The sequence below is a fragment of the Antechinus flavipes genome, chromosome 1 (genome assembly GCF_016432865.1).
Source record: "Antechinus flavipes isolate AdamAnt ecotype Samford, QLD, Australia chromosome 1, AdamAnt_v2, whole genome shotgun sequence".
NCBI lineage: Eukaryota > Metazoa > Chordata > Mammalia > Dasyuromorphia > Dasyuridae > Antechinus > Antechinus flavipes.
The window spans coordinates 303,553,931-303,576,997 of NC_067398.1; the positions used below are offsets into that span (position 1 = coordinate 303,553,931).

The 23,067-nt window shown below is 35.9% G+C and overlaps 1 protein-coding gene across 2 annotated transcripts in view; it reads right to left on the reverse strand.

Moving 5' to 3' along the window:
- The window catches only part of ABAT (4-aminobutyrate aminotransferase), a 124,913-nt gene that overhangs the window by 8,276 nt on the left and 93,570 nt on the right, over window positions 1-23,067 (reverse strand). For both annotated transcript variants that reach the window (XM_051963610.1, XM_051963618.1), the window contains exons 6-14: window positions 21,142-21,191; window positions 13,925-14,005; window positions 10,554-10,646; window positions 9,112-9,174; window positions 8,010-8,073; window positions 7,576-7,724; window positions 5,321-5,458; window positions 3,841-4,008; window positions 1,876-2,022 (exon numbers count right to left, since the gene is read on the reverse strand). In XM_051963610.1, coding sequence (XP_051819570.1) covers window positions 1,876-2,022; window positions 3,841-4,008; window positions 5,321-5,458; window positions 7,576-7,724; window positions 8,010-8,073; window positions 9,112-9,174; window positions 10,554-10,646; window positions 13,925-14,005; window positions 21,142-21,191 — 953 coding nt within the window. The remainder of the gene's footprint in view (window positions 1-1,875; window positions 2,023-3,840; window positions 4,009-5,320; window positions 5,459-7,575; window positions 7,725-8,009; window positions 8,074-9,111; window positions 9,175-10,553; window positions 10,647-13,924; window positions 14,006-21,141; window positions 21,192-23,067) is intronic.

Sequence of the window (23,067 nt, forward strand, 5' to 3'; positions counted from 1 at the left end):
CCAGGAAGTGAGATCAATCTATCGACTATACAAATATTTCCTAACCTTCCTGGAAGAATCCAGTGACATGGTGTCCCATACAACTAAGCAGCTGGTGATTTATCAAACAATTGTCCTTCTGTCCATGTTTACAGAAATTTCAATTTACCTGGAATCAGATTTTTTTTCAGGTTCTGATATTAATGGGCCTATTCTAATGATAAATATAGATGAGATGAAAATAGCAACAACAACAAACCAAACTCTTGGCTAATCTATGAATGAAAGGACAAAAGCTTGGCAGTTTCATAAAACTACGCCAGAGAAAAAGACAGTTACATATTATTATTTTAAGCTTCTTGGCAGCTGGTACCAAATCTCCTTTGAGAGCAAAATTTGACCTTAATTAGTAAGAGGTCAATACTCTCCTCCTCCATCTCAGGACAAACTATAGTGTTGGTTGCAGTGAGTGTGGATATGCTCCATTAGGCAGAGAAGTCAAGGATGTACATGAAAAAACTGTGAAGAAAATATTCCAGTGAAATAGCGCTTTCTCTGAGGCTTACACTTGGATTACATAATTTCTCTCATTATTTAGCTCCAGGGATATCAGTTTCTTTATTTGTTTTTTCCTCTAATTTTGACTATAATCCCATCCCACCCCAATAGTCCAAAATTGCTAATTTCTATCTCTGTACAGAACCTAGCTCATGACTCTGAGGCAGCTATATGATGAGTTGATTCTGTACTCCTTGACTTGAGTTAGGCACATAGAGTGCAATCTGAGATTCAGCATAAACAACTCTGAGCTGGGCCATAAATCACATGGGAAAATAAACTACTTCTGTCATTTCTTCTATTTGTACTAGCCAGAAGATTAAAGAGGATCTCAGCAGGGAGTAATGATTTAACCCATTGCAAAGACATTTTCCTGACTCCCTCCTCTGCCTCTGTTTGGACATGAATCAAATCCAAAGAAAGCAGCCAAAGGCGGGAAAAAAAAAGCCTGGTGTCATTTTGCTTTCACTGAAGGCATTTGCTTAGATATAATAACAGCAGCAATTTCCCCCTTCTAAAGGCTGTTTGATGTTTTCTTGGTGCAGTCCAACAGCCCTGCACAGCTTAGCAGCTTTCCCGATGCAATGCCAGTCATGTGTGACTAGTTGCTTCTAGATCAGGAGAGCTAAGTATTTACACAGATTGTAAAAACAACCTTCTAAGTCAGTGAAGGATGAAGTACACAGCCTATGGCTGTTCCGGTCATATCTCGAAGCAGTGTGGCCCCTGCTGTTGTCCAGGCTTTAAGATATGTTTTGAGAATTATTTTGAGTCCTTAAATTGGTATGAATGTAAATGCCTTTAGAGTGGAGGTTAAATTATTGGGGTAAGAGTAAGATGGAGGCCCTAAGTGTTCCAGATGGAGGAGGGAAAGGAAAGGGAGAACTGAGAAATGCTTGGGCATGATATGGCTACATATGGGTAAGGTATTCATTCTCCAAGCCTCTTGAGGACCCAACTGGCAAGACAGTCTTTTAGAGGTATAACTTATTATTTTCGCAGATGACTGGAATCAGAGCTCCTGTGTTCATTCCCTATTCTAACACAGAGCTCTTCTGAATGAATCAAACCTGAAAGGAATTTGTGAACTATAGAGTTTGATTTGGTCTCTGGCATAGGGCTGCCTGCAGGATTGGTGAGGAAGACATTATTATTGTGACTAGATCTACCATATTGATCCAGATGTTTTTGGGAGGCAGATGTATTTGGCAGGAGGTGATGAAAGAATTACAGAGCAATCAGAGTCAAAGGAAAGATTTCAAGTGCTATCCTCTACCCAGTTCTTAAGGATTCTAAGCAACTCCTTTGAAACTTTCATTCCCATATATGGCTGGTTACCTGTAAGTCCATCAGTCCTGTCAATAGTGCCTTCCCTGCATGAGTAACATTACTGAGGAGGTCCTCTCTCTTAATGACATTGATGACTTCAGCGATCAGTAGATTCTTAGAAGGGTCTCCAAGCCAAGTATTGAAAATCCGGAAAGGCTTTAAAAAGAGACACAAATCTTAGGAAATACCTGTAGTCAAACCTCAAAAGACAGTGCTAGCCTCCATATCACTGCAATGCATTACCACTGTTCCTGCAATGTAAAGGATTCCTTATATCTGGCTGGAAAGCTCTTCCTCTATCTATCTCTTAAAATCCTAGGCTTCCTTTAAAATTCAGCTTAAATTCTACCTTATGAAGAAAAGCTTTCCAGTTTCCCCATTCCTAGTACTTTACCTCTGAGATCACTGTTCATTTATACTTTACACACCCAAATACACACAGATAGATAGTTAGATAATATCGTCTCTCCCATTAGAATGTAAACTTCTTTCTTTGTATCACAAAAGCTAAGCACAGTGCTTGGTACATAGTCAGCACTTAATAAAAAATACTATATTATTTTATTCAATTCAACTGATATTTATTGTAAAGTTAAGTGCTGATTATGTATAAAGTACTCTGTTGTAGCTGGTAGGGATATAATGACAGAAGCCTCCTAACCACCATATAACATGTACACAAGTAAAAAATAAAAAATAAAACTATATACAAAGCAACACACACACATAGACTAGATACTAGGCTTGTGGTTTTATTGGTGTAGAGAACTTGCAAATAAGGAAACTACTTATACCAATGTATTTTGCAATTTATAAAGTTTTGGAGAGTTATCTGGGGTGTTTAGAGAATATGTATAACAGGCAAAACATGAATACAATTCTTCCTGGTTCCAAAGACTACTCTCTATCCACATATTGTTTCTCCCAAAGCCTATACAAAGCAATATGTATTATATATATGTGTAAATACATTAGGATTTCTATATACAACATAGAACAGAAAAAGAAGACTGTATATAAAAACTGAATCTCTCATAATATAGAGGCACAATGTTTAGAAAACTAGTCTCTGATACCCATATTGGATGTGTCTTACTGGACAAGTCATTTAACCTTTCAGTTATAGTTGCTGACTTGCATTAGTGATGAGAGTTTCCTCATTTGGAGTGACACCAGATATGTCAAACTTCTTAACTTATGTTAAAATATAATTGAGAAGTGTTTGATAAAATGAATAAAAATATAATAACATAGATAATATTAAATTATGGTTTTCTAAGTTAATATGCTACCCCAGGCATCTGTTTCTATTTGAATTTGATACCATAGCCTTACAATGAAACTACAGATTTAATTAAAAAAAAAAAACCCAAAGTAAAACATTCTTTTTTTTTTCTCAATAGTATTTTATTTTTCCAAATACAAGTACAAATAGTTTTCAACATTCATTTTTGTAAGAGCTTGTGTTCCGAATTTTTCCTCATTTCCTCCCTTATTTACTTCTTCTCTAAGACATTAAGAATCTGATTTTGGTTAAAGAAATACATATTTCCAAGAGGGAAAGAGAGTTAATGACTGAATGGGAGGATGGGTGCTTAGAAGTCTTGTGAGGCCCTTAAGTTATATTATGCAGGAATTAAGAGATTTCATACGAGCAAAAATCGAGTAATCAAGGATTTCAGGACTTTGTATGTACAAGTCCCAATCTAGCTATTTAAACATCAAGCTTGACCCCTTTTACTATCAGTTTGGATTAGTTAATTTCAGTTGTACTAAATATACCTATATAGACACACACCAAAGGACCATTTCACTAGGCTTTTTCATTCTTCAAAGATATATCATTCTGGGAGAAACCCCTTTTAAAGCATCTTCTCACTCCTCTGCATTTAGAAGGTATACTAAAATACATATTCTATAGGTTCCCTTCCTTTGCTCCCACATATGGAAAGTAAGAGCCAGTAAAGTACTCACAGCATTGGGCCTGAATTCTTCCTTATGAAAAAATCCTCCTGTCATCATCTTCTTGCTGAAGGTCATTACATCGGCTGGATCATCTAATCCCCAGTGTTCATGGGCCCAGAATTTGCCAGTACATCCCCCTCCAGTCTGTACTTCATCCACTAAAAAGGCACATCCATGCTGCATGAAGAAAAGGGATGTGTTTAGAGGAAAGGGGAAAATCAACACTCTGCAAAGAGAGCTAGATAAAATTTCAACTTGGACTAAACCATGAGCCAAAAAGGCAGAAAGATCAAGTCACCTCTGAACCAAACCTGAACATCTTACTGAACCCTATAGCAAATGAAAATTGTTGCTTCTCCCTACCCATCTTGAGAATTAGCTTGAGCCAGCACTCCCCACATACTTCCTCAAACTGTTGAACAAAACTAGAGTGTTAAATATTTGCTGAACCAAAAATCCAAATCAACATTTCATCTGGCTGAAGTCCTTGATCTTGACTTTCTTGAGAAAATAATATACATTCACCAATAAATTCATTTATTCATTCAAAAAGCATTTATTGAGTGCTTAGTATGTCAAAGTAATGAAAATTACTAGGGATTCAAAGACAAAAAAAGAAAGTTAAAAAAGAAGCTGTCCTAGCATTTCAGGAACCTATTTTTTGTTGGAAAATAATCAGGAGAAAAAAAAAATCTCTCCCATTTCTCAGCAATCTCAGAGAGAAAGGATTGACCTCCAGAAAGATTAGGAGAGTAGTTGAGGTCTTCTTGGAACCATTTAAAGTTGAAGGTAACAAAGTCCTCAATAGAAATGGTCGACTTGAAGATTGGGGAAAAAATTTGAACACTTCCAATCTTCTCTACAAGCAGTTAACCAAAGGCAACATACTGCTGAGCAGTCCAGTGATCTGCATTGGTATGTATTTTGAGTTACCTCACCAGAAATCCCTTAAATCAGTGGTGTCAAACTCAACTAGAAAAGGATACTTGTAGGTCACACAGTGACTTAGAGAATCACAATCTAACATTATCTCTGTTGTATTATAGTTTTTTTCATTTTTGATAACAATTTCCCAGTTATATTTTAAACTGGCTTCTGCTTGGGAATTTTGTTGGTCTTGAATTTGATGTTTCTGCCCTACATCAATGAAATCACAGAATGGGTTCAAAAATTATTCAAAGCATAAAAAAAAAAAAAACTTCAAGGCAAGAGTGTTGATAATTGGTCCTTGTGTTGTCCCTGAGAAATTCTTTGAAAGATGCTAAGGTCAACTCTTGAAGAAGGTTTAGAGTTTCTATGTTCCTTTACCAAAGATATAAAAAGAAAAAGTTTTAAACCTTCAAATTCTATAGACCTTAGTTTCTCCTTTAACATGAAGATAATTCCAGAGTAGATGGAGTTCAAATGAAATGACATCTATAAATCATCTTGCAAATCTTTAAAAGCACTATGCAAATTAAATTATTACCTATGTAAAAACTTCACTGACCTTCCTAGCAATGTCTCTCAGCTTCCTAAAGAAATCATCAGATGCATGGTTGTCCCCACCCTCTGACTGGATGGGCTCTACAACAATCCCTGCCACAGTCTTCTTCTTTTTCCTGTATTTCACAATCAAGTCTTCCACCTGGACAGAAAAAAAGAGTAAATTATATTCTGTTTCCTTATATTCTTCAAAAATACCTATAGACATTAATCAATTATCTTTACACATTTGGGTCAGTGGGTCATGGAATTTGGGTCAGCTAGTCCAGTTACTTAATTTTTATAGTTTAAGAAATGGCCAAAGAAGAGAAATGAGACCACATGAATACTGAGTGGAAAATAATTTTAAACTGAGGTTCTTTGATTTCAAATTCAGTGTTCTTTCCACTGCACAGTTTTGGATGCCCTATCTGGCATACAAGTAAATCTCAGCCTAGGCTTTTCAACAGATATACTTATTCTAATCCCCACACAATTCTAGTCTGTGGCTGGTTGTTCTAAAAGAAAGACTCTGGCCTACAAAGGTCATGATATATGATATGTATGCTGATAGTATTAGAAGACACCTGATGGCTATTGGTGATCCAAGGAGTTGTATCAGGGAATCCCAGGAAGACTACTTTTTTGTCTCATAACTTTTGCTATAATCATGATAAATGATTAATAATTCCTTTTCCCTCATCTCTCCTTTATTCTAGTAAATTATAACCTTTCGACTAGGATCTTAATACTTAATTCACAAACAATTTCTTTATTCAATGTTAAGGCATTAAACTTTTTCAACTCTGAGGGTTGACCTCATAGCCATTAAAGTGTCAGTACTGAAGCCAAACAGAATCAAACAACATTGCAGTGATTGTGGAAAGATAGGTGTGTTGTAAAAAAAGATGTGAATTAGTCCACTCAATTCTAGAAAATAATTTGGATCATGTGAACAAAGTTATTGAACTTTGCTTTTCTTTCTTTCCTGACTTTTCATAGACTTTACCACCATGACGTAGCTAACTTTTTAACCTAAAATATTCCTCTGCCATACTAGTCCCTTCTCCTATTGGCAAGTTCTAATCCTAAAGGATCCTAAAAGAAGTCTGTGTTTTGGAGATGGGTTCAGACCAGCAAAACTCCATTCTTTTCCTTTGTTTCTTACTTTCTCTAGACTTGGCCAACATGATTTAGTTCCCTTCTTACCCTGGAACTTTCATCAATGTCTAGGGCCCTTTCACCCTGGAATACCATTCTACTTTGCTGGCTCCATTTTCATTGGTGAGTTCTTTCTAGGGCCTACTTTAAAATGGCCCAGGCTGACCCTTTATTCTCCTTTTAACTGGGCTTTTGACTCAAACTATACTATGCCATTATGTACCTATACAGGTACCTTCTTCCCCTTCTTTTTCAGATCTCTTTTATGTGTTGTCTTCTATTAGAATATGTTTTTTTGAGGTTGAGACTGTCTTTCTTTTTGCTTTTACTTGTGTTCCCAGTACTTAGTATAGTATTTGGCATAGAGTAAGTGCTTAATAATTACTTGTTGCCTGAGTAACTGATCATATATCCCCCCCCAAAAAAAATTTGCTTTGATAAAATATTCATAGCAGCATTTTTTATACTAGTAAAAATTGCTTTAAAAAAGGATAGGAAATTGTAAAAAAAAATGGAATGATTGAACAAATTGTTGTATATGAATATAATGGAATATCTCTATATTGTATTGTAAACAACAATGAAGAAATCAGGAAAACATGCAAAGACTTTTATAAAGTAGTGCAATGAAAAAAGTAGAAAAGAGAACAATATATAAAATAAATACAATAATATGAATAATAAAGAATTATTATTATTTTAGGGATTTAATGGAAGTCTGGAGAGGAACAGATATCCAAAAGAGTTTTATGACAAGATAGGGTTGGAAAAAGAAGAAAAGATGTGTAACATTGGACAGATCACCTGACTTCTCTGAAGCTCAATTTCCAAATCTTATCCAGAAAATGAGTAGGGGGGATTGAGTTGAATAGATGGCCTTTAGGTCACTTTCACTAAAAAAATTTTTTTGATTCTATAGCTGGGTTTCTTCTGGCACTTCATATTGCTGAGACATTGTCCCGGTTCTGACCAATCTTTCTACTGATGGCAGCTGCTCAGTTCTTCTTTGTTTGCATGTTTCCTCACTATGACTTAACCAACAAGATGTTTCCAAGGCCCAGAGTGAGGAATGAAGTAAGGTTAGTAAGGTCAATGCATATGGTTTGAGGATATTATTACCTCTTCCAAACAGCGGGCCTCTTCTTGTTGATTCTCTTTCACAAACTCTTCAAGAGGATACTTTAGCCGGGGAAATGGAGCAATGGGCCAGTCAAAGGAAGGGATGTCTAGCTTGTGAATGGCTTTGGAGTGAGTGGTAGCTAGGCAACCTAAATTCAAAACACCCCCCCAAAACCCAAGAGTTAGAATCTTACTATGTAGGAAGTGAGAGGAGCTCTTGAAAGAGATTATAGGTTTTTGCCCAACTCTTTTAATATCCCCAGAGTCATCAACAGTTAGAAGGAAGCCAATAGCAGCACCCCTCTTTAGGAGAGCTCCTGTTTCTTCCCCAGCATCCTATGGGCAAATAAATTTCCTCAGAACATTATATTTTGGAAACTTTTTGCCAAACCAAGAAATACCAACTTGGAAACAATTAATGGTGACATTCTTACCCATTGTTCTCCCATGAAATGCACCCATGAAAGAGAGGATACTGTAGTCCGGGCAACCTGGATACTAGAAACATAAAACAGTCAGTCACTATGCCCTCACGCAGGGGCCAGGATACTTTGTTTTCTGGAATTGGCCAGAAATTGTTCTCTTAGAACTTAAGAAACATAGCAATAGGCTCCCTGTCTTTACCTCTGCCCTCCACCAACTGCAGATTAATTTTTCTTCTCAACTCAATTAGATGTACAAACCAGATAAATCATTCATACAAAATCTAGTGGGCTATATTATGTTTAGAACCCTAAAATACCAAGTAACAGTCACATTAAGGCATTTGCTACTGTTGCAATGTATATGGGGAAACTGGGCTGGTGGTTTATAGCTGCAGTTGAGATGACTAGGACAACTTAAAATGAAAGACAATCCAAAAAAACCCGTGGGAGATTTTGAAATCTTATAGAAGAATTGAGCTGGATAAAAGGGAAGTCAGACCCTTCAGAAATTAGCTTTCAGATTCTTCCCAGTGCCTCTGTAGGAAGCTATTAATTGCACTTCAGAAAGCCAGGATGGATTCCTGTCTATAGCCTGTCTAATCCCTGAGTAAAATGCAGCCATGATCCTAGTCCCCCCATCAGAATTAGAAAAGAGTCTAAATTATAGACACTATTCTGTTTCAAGCTGGAGGTATTGGTTAGGATTTAAGATAGAATTCTAGGATTTTGATGGTCTGGGCTGTTTTTAAGAGCAAGAAGAAACTTCTTGAGCCAACTGTTCTTAGTTCTCCCTTTCCAAATCACTGAAGTAATCTTCAGGGTTTTCATTAATGTCATGAGCTACTCAGCTTTTGACCATATTCTTAGACTACCTAAATTCTTGTAGTTTCCTAGAGAAATCCCTATATAAATGCTCAAGTTCAAAAGGCCAAGAATTTTTACTTGGTGAATGGACATATATATAGGGAGATGGAAGCAGACCAGACAGGGAAATTCATCTTTTCATGTTCAGACATGAGAACATATGGATGTCTATGGGCCAGGATCAGCCAGCCATTGGGTGATAACAATAATTTCAAGTCCCAAATTGAAAGAATAAATTCAACTCTACCTGATTAATCATACATGTTTCTAGCTCCTCTTTTGTGACACCAGTGTGACCCCTCTCCTTGTTCTGAAATAAAGCAAAAACAATCCACCCCCCAATCAAAAAGATTTTATTCATCAGGAAAGAACAAGAAGACATAATGAGACTGGCCCAATATGGTTCTATAAACAATATTTGTGCATTACAATGAGTTGTGCTATAAGGGATACATGTAGAGTTAATGAAGCTAGGTGGAAGAGTGGACAGAGTGCTGGGCCTGAGTTCAAATCTGACTTCACACACTTGTTAGCAAGTTATTGAACTTCTGTTTCCTTTAGTTTCCTCATTCCAGGAAGGTTGTGAGGATAAAATGAGATATCTATAAAGTGCTCAGCACGTGTGCCTAGCATAAGGCAGGTCCTGTATAAATACTGGCTATTATTATTGTCATTGTAATCACTGTTGATCCTTTGGAGAAAGGGTAAAGAGAAAAACTATGGGTCCTTTATCTATTATCACTTTTTTTCTTTACTTATCCTCACTTTTCTCAGTTGTACCATAAAAAGAAGAGGGATGAGATTCCTACCAGCTATAATCTGGTTGGAGAGTAATCAAGGAAGAATAGAAGGGAGATGGTGGAATAAATAACTTCTTCAGGTAAAAATATAATACATCCTGGGTCAGAATCCCACATTCTGAAAAATGTGAGGAGATGGTTCCCTAGCCTATTCATTTATTCCTGCTTTGGAGAAAACACTTCAAGCTTTTCAGGCTATTCTCAGGCTAAAGTTATTTAATTGGGAAGAAAACTCATGATCTTTTGCTGGATTGATGTGGAGAATCTTTAAAGTCAAGTTAGTTAATATATAAGCTGGCTAGATAAAAGACAATGAATTTGTCCTCCAAGTTGTAGTTTATTGGGTTTTATAGCCTAAGCATTCAAAGTCCTCTGCCATGCATTCTCAAGGTATCAGTCTTATTGTTTCTTCTCTATTCATGTCTCAGCCCCCTTATTTACAAAATGTTGTATTACATGCCCTCCAAAGTTCCTTTAAGTTTTGTGCTTTTGATTGAATGATCCTAATCAGTTTTTCCCCTTTGTTTCTCCCATAAAATGTCTCATTTGGACTCTCTCTCTCTTTTTTTTTTTTTTGGAGGAGGACTATTATTTGGTCCTAAATTCAAATATATTGGGGATTTAAACTTATTCTTATGAATCTCCCTACATTTAGCCTATCTGAAGTTTTTTTTTCCCATTCTTCTGCCTTATCTTATTTTATTATATATTGGCTCAATCATAGCCATTACTTTGGAAATATATCATATGTGTATGCACTTGTTTTCTATTCTTGTCCCTCAAATCAGTTTAAAGTAGGATTCTAGAACTGGAAGGGAACTTAGTTCAATTCTCTTATTTTAAAGATGTGGAAATTGATGAAGTTCTTGTGAGTGTTAGAGAAACTCACCCTGTACCACATGAATATGGTTTTGAAGGCATTTTCATTAGAGCAGGAACCACAGGACATTGTGACAATCTGGGAGAGACCTTTTGGGGCCACCTAAGAAAAGGCAAACAAATCAAGTGAAATAATTATGAATACTAAACCCATCAAACTTTGTCTTTCTATGATCTCTTCTTTGGTAATCCAATCAGCTTCAATGGGCTTAATTTCTGTCTTTCTACAGATATCTCCATCTAGCCCTGAGAGTCCGATATCATTAATGCATAATGGACAGCTCCACTTAAGCATCTCAAACATTCATAGTCAAAATATAATTCATTGTATATAATTCAATACAATTAATTTCTCCCTGAACCTACCCTTCCTTCTAATTCCCTGTTTCTGTCAAATGTACCACTTTCTAATCATTCAAGTTCATAACCCTTGAGTTATTCTTAATTCTTTATTCTTTCCTCCTTCCCCCATGTCTAATCAACTGTAAAGACATATCAATCACATCTCCCTCATATTTCTTATATATTTTACCTTTTCTCTACTCACAGAGACAGAATTCTGATTCAAGCCTCTTTTTACTTCTTCCTAGGTCCATTACATTGGTCTCTTAATTTCTTACTCTTCCCCATTCTACATTCTACATAGCTGTCACAGTTATATTCCTAAAACAATGGATAATTTCTGTCCTTAGTTTTAGAAGGTTCAGTGATTCTGCAATGCCTCTAGGACAAAATAAAAACTCTTTGGTCTGGCATCAAAATCTGGATGCAGTTGATCTTTTCCAACTTATTTCTCAGTGTTCCTTCTTTACTGAGGGCACTATCATCATTCCAGTCATCCAGATTTACAACTTCACAGTCATCCTAGATTCTTCTCATTCCTTCAAGTGCAAAAGCACTAAATCCAATCAAGTGCAAAAGCAATTATAACTGTCAGCATACCAGATCAGAACATCTTCAATTCAATCACAGGCACCCTTTGCCTGGATTAAAACCCTTACTGAAACCCAAGTTTCCAATGTTTCTCTTAGACAGCTGGCAAAATCTTCTTCTTAAGTATAGGTTTCATCAGATGATTCCATTGTTCACACATCTTTAGTGGCTGTTGATTGTTTCAATAATAAAATATAAACTCTTTAGCCTGACTTTTTAAGTTTCATATGCTTTATAGTAGAGACAAAGTGGACAGCTAGCTATTTCCATCTATTGCCTCCATACACTTTCACAAACTGTCCCCCCAGGCTTGAAATGTACTCAGTTCTTAGCCTGGAATCTTTATTTTCTTTCAAGGTACAGCTTATATGTCATTTCCTCTCTGAAGCCTTTCTAATTTCTGCAGGGCTTAGTATTTTATCTTCTCCTCAGATAATCTTCTATTTATTTATATACCTGTTTTCTATCATTAGAATGTAAATTTTTTTAAGTTCGTGACTATGTAATTTTTATTTTTGTAGTCTCAGAATGTATGTGATAGGACTTTGAACATAGTAGATGCTAATGAATTGTTTATTAAATTGAATTGCAAGTATATTCTTGACCCTGCTTTTATGATGTGAAGTGATAGAGCAGTGCTGATGACTAAGAATTAATATTTGTTAAAAAGTTGTGAAAGAAAATTGTCAGGTAGCAATCTTCAACAGTGAAGAGAATACCTACACTGATAAGATCTATCTATAAAAGGATTGAAATATTGAAAAAATACCATCCATGGTTTCTTCCAATCATTTCATTTACTTCTTTGAAATATATTGAAAATCAATCCATCAAAGGGACCTGTATGTGCAAAAATGTTTGTGGCAGTCTTTTTTGTATGTCTAGGAACTGGAAATTGAATGGATATCCCATCAATTGGAGAATGGCTGAATAAATTGCGGTATATGAATGTTAGGGAATATTATTGTTCTGTAAGAAACAACCAACAGGATGATTTCAGAGAAGCCTGGAGAGACTTACATGAACTGATGCTAAGTGAAATGAGCAGAAGCTACACCCAGAGAGAGAACTATAGGAACTGAACGTGGACCACAACATAGCATTTCCACTCTTTCTGTTATTGTTTGCTTGCATTTTTGTTTTCCTTCTCAGATTTTTTTACCTTCTTTCTAGATCCAATCTTTCTTAAGCAGGAAGATTACTGTATAAATATGTAAACATATATTACATTTAATATATATTTGAAAAAAAAAGAAAATCAATCCCTCAATGTTTTAAAAAATATTTTAAGTCCAGTACAGATTTCTTAGTGTATAATTTGTCTGATCCAGCTATTTTTCTTTCTTTTCTTTCTTTTTTTTTAAAATTTTCTTTTATTCAATTAACAAAAACCTATTCTCTCCTTCCTTCCTCCCCTCTCTCACTAAAAACAAAACAAAGCAAAACCCTTGTAACAAATATGCATAATCAAGCAAAACAAATTCCTGCATTGGTCATGTCCAAAAAATATATCTCATTCTGCACCCTGAGTCCATTACCTCTCAGTCAAGAGATGGGTAGCACGTTTCATAATGGGTTCTCTGGAATCATTGTTGGTTATCATGATGATCAGAGTACTTAAGTCTTTCAGTTGTTTGCCTTCACAATATTGTTGTTCCTGTCTATATTGTTCTACTGGTTTTGCTCACTTCACTCTGCATCAGTTCATATATGTCTTCCTAGCTTGCTCAATTTCATCATTTTTGTTTAAAAATAGAAAAATATTTAATAATCGTATTTAAAATCCAACTTAGCATAGCCAGAGAGACAGAGGTGAGGAAACTGACTTGTGAAAGCAGGAAACCAATTGGCTTCTCTCTTGTATCCTGAAGCTGCCTATAGACAGGGAGACCCAGAAATTTAGGTATTATTTCTTAACTGGAGCTAAATATCTTGATAGAGAAAGAGCAAGACAGTCAGGGAAGAAATCTTAATGATAAGAATAGTGAAAATTTGGGGGGTCTGGTTACCTAGGTGGATTTTACCTTTGTGTCTCTCTTTCTGTGAAATACTTTTCTATGGAAAAGTATTATGCACTGGGTTATGCTACAGCTTGTCTGAGGTCTTGTTAGGCATAGAGTATATCAAAGGGCTAAACAATGACTGTCAGTAGATTAGGAACAATTGGATCTTTAACATCTTTGGTTTTTTTTTTTTTTTTTTTTCTATTTTTTGAGCTTACGTGTGTAAGAGATCTCTGGACCTTGACAAGCTAGTAAAATGAGAGACTGACTTTCAAATGTCAGAAAGTGCGGGGGCAGCAAGTGGTAGGTTGCCAAATCTGAACACAGTATATGAGCTCTTTAACTTACAAGGATTTCTTTATATTATAGCAGAGTAGCTGGACTCTAAAAGAGGTCAAGAATGATATTATTTTAAACAAACACTAAGTATTTATGATGAACTTACTGAAAGTAAGGACTCCTTTAGCTTTTCAGGAAAATTATCTGGAGGAAATACTCCAAGAGCAGGTCTATTGATGAATGTACCCTGAAAAATAGAAACAATAAATACTTCAAATTTGACTCTTGATACCTTTTCAGTATATCTCTTAATTGCAATTTTATCAGTACTTTAAAAAATATATATTAAATGAAATATCATTGTTTGGCTATCACTGCAAATGAATTCATTGTATACATATTTAGATGTACTTTTATTTATTTTTGTAGAGATGGGTGAGAGGGAACAAGAAGATTATTAAACATGATCCCAGCAGGATTTATTTATTTTTGTTTTCAATATGCCAAATTGTTGTAACTGTTCTGATTATTCAGTTACTTAGTAGTTACGTTTCCTTTAGGATTAAAGGCATGACAAGATTGAATGCATAATGTACTGATTTGGAATCAGCAGACTTGGGTTTGACTGCTCACTCTATGGCACTGGCTATGTAATTAAACAGCTCTCAACCCCACATTCATCATCTATAAAAGGCAGAGGTTGAATTAGATGGACACTACAGTCATTTCTTTCTTTCAAGATAAAGTGCTAAGTCAGCAAAGCAGATGGATGCCTGTGTACTATGATTTGAGGGGCACAAAGAACTTCCCCAGGTCTGCCAAGCTATTGTAAAAAATTCTGCTTTAGGCTTAGACATCATATTTCCAGGAAATTCCCAAACTTTGTTTATCCAGGAAAGTAACATTAACTTAGTAATATCCCTTATCACATTATTAACACAGATAATGGATAATAACTTATTTGTGTAGTGCTTTAAAATCTTCTCAGATCTTTCTTTAAACCAAGTGTAAGAATTGTTATTCTCATTATGCAAATAAAGAAAATGAGGTTCAAATGTGTGACTTGCCAAAAATCACAGAGAGTGAGAGAGTTGGAACTCAAACTCATTTCATGACTCCAAATCTAGTACTTTGCATGATACTCTGCTGCCTGCATTTTGATGGGGGGAAAAGACAAAGATTTGGGTTTAAGAGAATCATCACCCTTATTTCTTCCTCCAGAGTCATCAAGATAAGTGATAAGACAAAAACCAAGATGACTGGCTATAGCCCAGAATGTAGTGGGCTATTTTGACTTTCAATCAATCAATTAATTAATTAAGGTCTTTCCCAGCTTTCTGTTAGTCGAGGCAACTCCCATTCAATGACTAAGGATGAGATAAGAATTGAGACAAAGAGCCTAATATATGATCACAAAACTTAATAAATGCTTGTTGAATTGAATTAAATTAGCTGTAATGTCCCTTGTTATCCAGGCTAGTAGGATGGAGGAAGTTCTAAAAAGGGAACCTAGGGGAAATCTGAAGATCAACTTTTCATTTACCATATAATTTTTGCCTTGGACCAATCTTGACTGCTAGAAGTAATCAACAAAGATGTAGAAATTGAACAAGTGATTTGGAATAAGTGACTTCCCACTGCTCAACAGCAGCTCCAAAGCTCTTTGAAGTAATTTGGTTGCTAACACAACCCACTAAAGACACCTGCTTTCACAGTGCATTAAGATACAGGGGAGGGCCTTTCTTTTCCTGGCCAAGTTATCCAAGGAATGTCAAATATGCAGATCCACTGTGATTCCAGCTGCTGTCAGCTGTCCTATTAGTCACTGGCTATGGGAATATTTCTGATGTACATAACTGAAAAGGCAGGAGGTAAGCTTCTCTGGGTGGGTCACGGAGGGAATTCCTCCTGTCACTATGCTAGCATTCGTTGTTTTGCCTGAACTATAGATAAAAACATTCTATCTCTATGGGAATAGATAGAAGCTATCATTCAGGGTTGTACAATATCACAACAAAAAACACACTGTGAACTTTAGCATTGTTGCAACTCAGTTCAAGAGTTTAAAATTTAAATTTTAGGTGTTTGTTTTTTAATATGAGGAATGTCCTTCCTTAAGCAAAAATTCTCGCATAAGATCATCAACCCCCTGGGCACAAGTTATTTTTGTTTGAATATTTACTGAATGTTCATAAGCACTAAATGGAATCAAAATATTTAATTCCAAAGCTGGGCATGAAATCATTTTTTTTCTATTTTCATCAAAGTATCATCTTTGTTCCTTTCTTGTACTCCCAGTTCTGAGCCTACTGTAAGCTCAGAGAGTGAGGAGGAGAGATAATAATGCAATGAGGCAGGAAATTATTGCTTAGATTATCTGTTGGTGCATGCTCTGTTGAAGAGCTACTCCAACCAAGCTCTTGAGCTTGGATCCTTCTTGTCAGAGAAACCCATCTCCAATATATGGCATTATCACTTACACAATGGTCTCAAGGTCAGTTTTACACAGTTTCATGCTTTAGAGAATTTCTTCCTTTGCATTTTGAACATGGAGCTTGATTTCCCTAGCTATTTCTTTTGCAGTGAGCCATTTAACTTGAAAAGGTTTTCAACTAAGCATACTAGGCTTTTCTTCCTCCCTTCCTTTTCTTACGGGGGTTTTTTGGGTTCCCATTAGTCTCCTCAACACTAGGAGCCTTCTTTTCTGCTTCATCCCTTATTTGGTTGCTGCTTGAGCACAGAACATAGTGCTATATTTATATTTCCTGATTTAGGAGCAACTGGGGACTTCATTTAAAAAAAAAATCCTTGTGACCCAACAGCTATGAGTTTCCTTTTGTTAGGCATATAAGCAAAATAAAATGACCTGAACAAGAATTCATGCTGAAACTAAGAGAAGGGCATTTTCCATAATGAACATAAACTTGGTATTCTTTGGATGTGATGACATGTAAATTAGTTATCATCAAAGCATTCTTTTTCAGAATGCCATTATCACTGGCATGGGAATGAAAAAAAAAAAAAAAACATTTGCATGTGATAACATGGTATTCCTTTGTCCCTTTATCCTGTTCCTCTGGCTCCTTTCCATTTGCCCACAAACAATCCTTAAAAAAGGCAATCATCTGCCCATTATGGAGGCAGCATGATATAATGGAAAAAACACTGGCTTTGAAGTCAGAGGACTTGGGTTCAAACCCTGTCTCTGATGCTCTTGACCTATATAACCTTGGACAAATTATTTAATTTCTTTGAGTCTCAGTTTCCTCATCTATAAGAAATGAGATTGGATACAATGACATCTAAGGTCCTTTCTAGGTTTACTTCAAGATTTTATATAAGGGAGGGGCATCTTTGTTATGTTTTATTTTTAAATAAGTATGATCTATTTGCCCAGCTACCATCCCATCTCTCTCACCTTTCTTGCTGTTAATTTTCCTGAAAATATCTACACTCACTTTTTTACTTCCTCATTACCTGTTTTCTCTTTAGTCCCTTGAATTTCCCCAGGACTGTACTGAAGTTGTTTTCCCAAAGGTTGCCAATGATCAATCAACAAATCCTCTCCTGGATCTTTGAATTTTTTTTTTTTAATTTAGCATTTCTCTTCTTATTCTTATTTACTAGATAATTTTTTCTTCTCTTGATTTTAGAGACCTTACTCTCCAGATTTGTTTTTGGCCTCTCTAATAACTCCTTTTGGCTCCTTTCATCCTCTGCCTGTCACTTCCTGTTATTCCCTCTAAGATTTTTGTGCTTTTGCCCAGGTTGCTTGGCATACCTGGAATGAATTTCCTTCTCAACTCTGACTCTGAAAATCACTAGCTCCCTTCAAAACTCATCTCAGTAGCTAGCTCCTATATGAAATCTTTCCAGATACACACACAGCTTCTAGTTTCATGCCCCACTCCTTGAAATTATTTTGTATATATCTGGTGTACCAGAAGCATTTAATAAATGCTTGTTAATTGATCTGTGATGGCTTAGTATGAATAATACCCAAAAGTTTATTCTCAGCTTTTATCTCTCCTATATTTTCTCTTCTTGTCAACTTCATCTAATTTCATGATTTCAAATGACACTTTTATGTAGATGACTCCCAATTTATATTTCTAATACTGACCTCACGTCTAAGCTCCCAACTTGGATTTCACTTGCTATCTCTGCTTCAATGCTGTATCTCAAAGTCAACTCTACAACTTTTCTTGTCTGTCTCTTCCCCTCTATTACCTCTATCAGAATCCTATAATATGAACTCTTGTTTGCACCCATCTATAGTTTTTAATAGTCTCCTTACAAGAAGTGTATTTGTTTCACTATTATCAGGGATTCCTTGATAGAGCAACCCGATTCCATAGCCATCAACCAGGCTAGGGAACAATTATTTATCTCATGATCATTCCCTTATTACTGTGCTTGAACCAAAATGACACAACTCTTTGCAATAACTCCCATCTCATCACTAAAAAATCTCCCCCCAAATATAAATATGTTTACTCTAGTCTCTCCATGTCTTTGCTTGTGTTGCTTTTCCTTTTGGGATGTTTTCCCTGTTCTCCTTAGCTATGAATTCCCACTCATCTTTTAAAGACCTCTCATCCATCAAACTTTCCCTGCTTTTCTGGTCAGTTCCCCTTAGATTTCACAAAGCACTTTGTTTTCTACCTCTCTGATGTACTTATCAGGAAACATTATTGTCATTTGTGACTGTAGTATATCCTCTTATCAGACTGTAAGCTCTTTCAGATCAGAGACTAGTTCTTCTCTATGGTCCAGCTTCTTAAAGTATGTATTATGCCCCTAAAAAACTGAATATGGAGTTATGAAATTATGATTTATTATCAGTAAATGTTTGATTTGTATACTTATTTTATATAGCTACATACCTGGTGTCATGTAAAAATGTCTTGGGTGAAAAGGGGTCACCAGTGGAAAAAGTTTAAGAAGCTCTGCCCTATAGTGTGTATATATATATATATATATATATATATATTTTAGAGTTTTTATTTCTGAATCCATCATCCATTCATTCACCTACAGGCTGGCCAAGTAGACTGCAGAAGAATCCTTTTATGAAGTCTTTTTCTTAATGAAGTGGTATAGAACCAGAGAAATATGACAGAAGTCATCATAGGAAGAGGAAACTGAGAGGCTCTAGTCTTTTGCTCTATAAAGAAAATTGGCTATCAATGAGATAAATAAATGTTCCCTAGCCTGGTCGATGGCTATGGAATCAAGTTGTCCTATCAGGGAGTACCTGGAAACAACTTTTCTCAACATGATTTGATGCTAAAATATCTTGACCATAGAAAATGGAATATGTCCAGCCCAATGCACTGCAGTTATATACCTAGTGAAATTTGTTCTTTGCTTTAGGGGAGGAGTTATATCAAAGGGAAGTGGATGGTAATGTAGAATCAAAATGTACAAGTTCACAACTTGGCCTCTCCATTTTCTTATTTGAAAAAACATGAATGTATTTTTCTTTGGGCACAGGGAAGACAGCAAGAGAAATGGGACTTTTAGGTTATCCAGCAGAGCCTGAAATAAAGAAGAATAGGTTCTCAGGGTTCTCCTGATTGTCTTAAAGTATGCAAAATGAGGCATTCACAAATGCAGAAGGCCAAATAAGTACAGCTAGATTCAGTACCTACTCTCAGCATGTCATAGTCTTCCAGTCATCTATATATGATTATAACATCATAGAATCATAAATCTCTAGTTAAAAGGGACTTTAGATATTACCTAGGTCACTCTCCTAATTTACAAATGAAGATATTGAGACCCATTGAGGTCAAGTAAGTTGTTCAACGCAGAGCTGGGATTTGAACTCAGATTAGCTGACTCCATTCTTACCACATGATGCTTTCTTTCATACTAATCACATTACCTACAGTTTTTGTTGTTATTTTTGCTGGCACTGTATTTGTATTGCATAACTAAATGAAAGGCAGCATGGTGAAATGATTAGTGAGCTGGATTCAAAATCTGCAAGTCCCACCTATGATACAGACTGCTTTGAACAAAATTATTTAATCCCTAAGTATTGTAGGCCAATGGCATAAAACTCAGACAGAGATCCTTCTGGCTTCATGTTGACTTAGAAAACAAACTATATATTAATTATGTTGTATTACATTTTTGTCAAACATTTTCCAATTACATTTTAATTAGCAGTTGTTTTCAGTAGGGAATTATTCCCAGGGATTTTTGCTATGTCCAGCTGTGAGTTTTACATCTCTGCCCTAGGTAGCTCCCCAAGACTCTTTAAGTTGCCGAACAGTTTCTGAACTATATTGGTAGAAGGAGTTTTCTCACTGGGACATCCCTATAGACTAACAATCTCTTCCAGAACCATCCTCCCAAAAAAAAAAGGAAAAAAATAAATGAGTACATCTTGCTGAGTTCTAATCTTAGAGGAAGGAGGAATGTTTATAATTGCTCGAATAGATTAAATTTATAATTAATTGTGAAAGTGACTGGACATTCAGAGATGCAGAATCTCTGTTGCTGGCTTAGGGTCACAAATCTAGTAAGTGTCAAAATTTCAACCCAGATCTTCTCAACTTCAAGTCAAGGGCTGTCTATTAAGCCAAGTAGATGACATCATCATCATTATTGTTATTATCATTTTGGTTATTATTAAATGCTTGTACCTAAACAGAGTTGTGAAGAAAGTACTTTGTAAAATGTTCTATGTATGTGGTTTACCAGTCATTAAATCTCAGCACTATCTACTGAGCAGGAAAGAACAAGATGATTACTCCAAAAGGACATCCAGAATGACTCTGAGTGGTTATTCAGGCTTGTTTCCCTCAGAAAGCCTGCAGTCAAGACCTGTTTAGTACAGTGCCATCCCTGATGGCAGCTGACACCACAAAATGTATTGGAAATGTTTGTTGACACATTCATTTGACACCAACTGGTATAGCATCTGGGATCTGTACAAAGTTTAGAAACAAAAATTGCTCTTCAAAAGTAAATAAACTCTTTGCAGCACTGCCCAAAATAGGCTTCATTAGAAACCTTCCCGAGGACTTTGGTTCCTTCTTAAAGGAAGAAAACAGAGCTGAGCTTGTTAAGCTGCAACAGGCAAAAAAAAAAAAAAAAATTAAAAACCACCCACCCAGCTGCCAAAAGAATTCCGACCCGAGCGCTCCTAATTCATAAAGAAGAGGACTAGGAAACAGATTCATGTGCAATCTGATTCATTCACATTTAAAGCTCAGCTTGCTCAGAAGAAGCTTTTGAGAAAAATTCTTACATTGCATTAGCACCCAATAAACTCCAAGAGTTCCAGCCTACTCTGTTGATTCCTCTACATGTTCCTACCTAATCCAGACAATTATAACCTTTTTTTCCCCTACAAACCAAATAACTTACCACATTTTGGGGCTGCTGGAGAAGCTTTACCAAAGCTGGGTGGCTGTAACCTGAGAGGGAGAAAAAGATATGATTAGAGTGCAGAAGAACATCTGAAGTTCCCTAATCTGCTTCCTTTTGACCATATACTACCTTAGTTTGGCCTCTGGCCCTTTGACTACTATAATGAATCTTTTTTTTTTTTTTAAAAGAACAAATGTGGGATCACAGAATTATGGAGCTAGAGTTGGAAGGGAGCTCAGAGGCCATCTAATCAATCCCTTATCCTCCATTTTATAGTTGAGGAAACTGAGTCAAACAGAAGTTAAGTGACTTCCCTAATATCACACAACTAATAAGTGTATTCACAACTCTTCATCCACTAATCTCATAATAACCACTATTATCATCATTAGAAAGTAGAAGATCAGAGAAGATTAGTGGATTGTCAAAGTGTACTTGGAATCCAGATCTTTCTCTGAAATCCAAATCCAAAGTTCTTTCACTCAATATTATTCCAGTAAAATCCTTCTTAGGCCCCATACCAGCAGAGTGCCAGTTCTGGTAATTCCTATCAAATGGGAAATGTTTAGGTATGGGTCAGATTGTGTAGTTTTAGTCTTAGGATCAGCCTATCCAAGTTCAAAGAAGCCTAATATTAGAAAGTGAGTCACCAATTGACAAATCTTTTGGCTACATGGACTAAGATGCCGATAAGTTCTGATCTATATTGATAGAAGGAGTAACTAACACTAATGAAATCAAGAATCTATTGAAGCAATTATGCTATACTGATAACCCCAATTCTTGTGTGAACCAAAGTGAGGCATAATAGCTAAGAAATAATTATTAAATCCAAAGTACACAATTATTAAGAAGTGCTACTATACATTTGATGATTGGTAATCTGATTTAATTCAATTTGCATTTATTCAGCTTGCCTATTATTTGGCATAGTGGATGGGGCACTGGAATTCAGGTTAGAAAGGCCTAGTCATGAATCTTGTTTCTGACAGTGTGTTGCCCTGAGCAACTCACTTAACTTATCTGTGCTTCAGTTTCTTTATTGTAAAAATGGGGATAATAACATCCATCTTAGAGGGTTATTGGAGGAAAAATCACATGAGACAACATAGAAAAATGCTTTGCAAACTTTAGTAGCTTAAAAACTGCCTTCAGACTTTTGGAACATTCTGCGTAACAGTTTCAATCATTTTTGCATGAATGCTATTCTGCAGTGATTAGCCATTTCCTTCTCCAGCTCATTTTATAGATGAGGAAACTGAAGCAAATGGGATTAAGTGATTTGTCCAAGGTCACACAGCTAATCGGTGTCTGAGGCCAGATTTGAACTCAGAAAAATAAGTCTTCCTGACTCCAGGCCTCAATTCTATGATGGCACCACTTAGCTGCCACAAGTAAATTTTATTATTATTATGTTCCCAGTACTGGGGGAAAAACCAGATAGCTATATTAAAAAAATGTGACCAGATTATAAGAACATTCCCCATTTCCATTAACGACCTTACATTTCCAAAGTCAAATTAATATCTGTTTACTGAGAACTACTCAGTTCTGTGATATATAAAACATAAGCTCCATAGGAAGATATATTTGAACTAATGCAGAAGTTAATAGAACAATTCCCCCTCCCCCAAAAGGCAATGATTGCCACAATGAACATGGAAACTATGTAACTGCAGAGACAAAGCTTGGGTCAGAAAACATTAAGTGCCTGCTGTATACCAGGCACTGTGCTAAATGCTGGAGATATAAAAAGAGGCAAAAGTTAGTCTCTACTATCTAGGAGTTTACAATCTAATGAGAAAACAATAAGCAAAGGTTCATCTTCCTCTCCCCTAAAATATACTATTAGTATAGAATGTTATATATGCCATCAGGCATAGCTGGTAGTATTAGTTGATTTTGCCAAACTGCTTTTTCCTC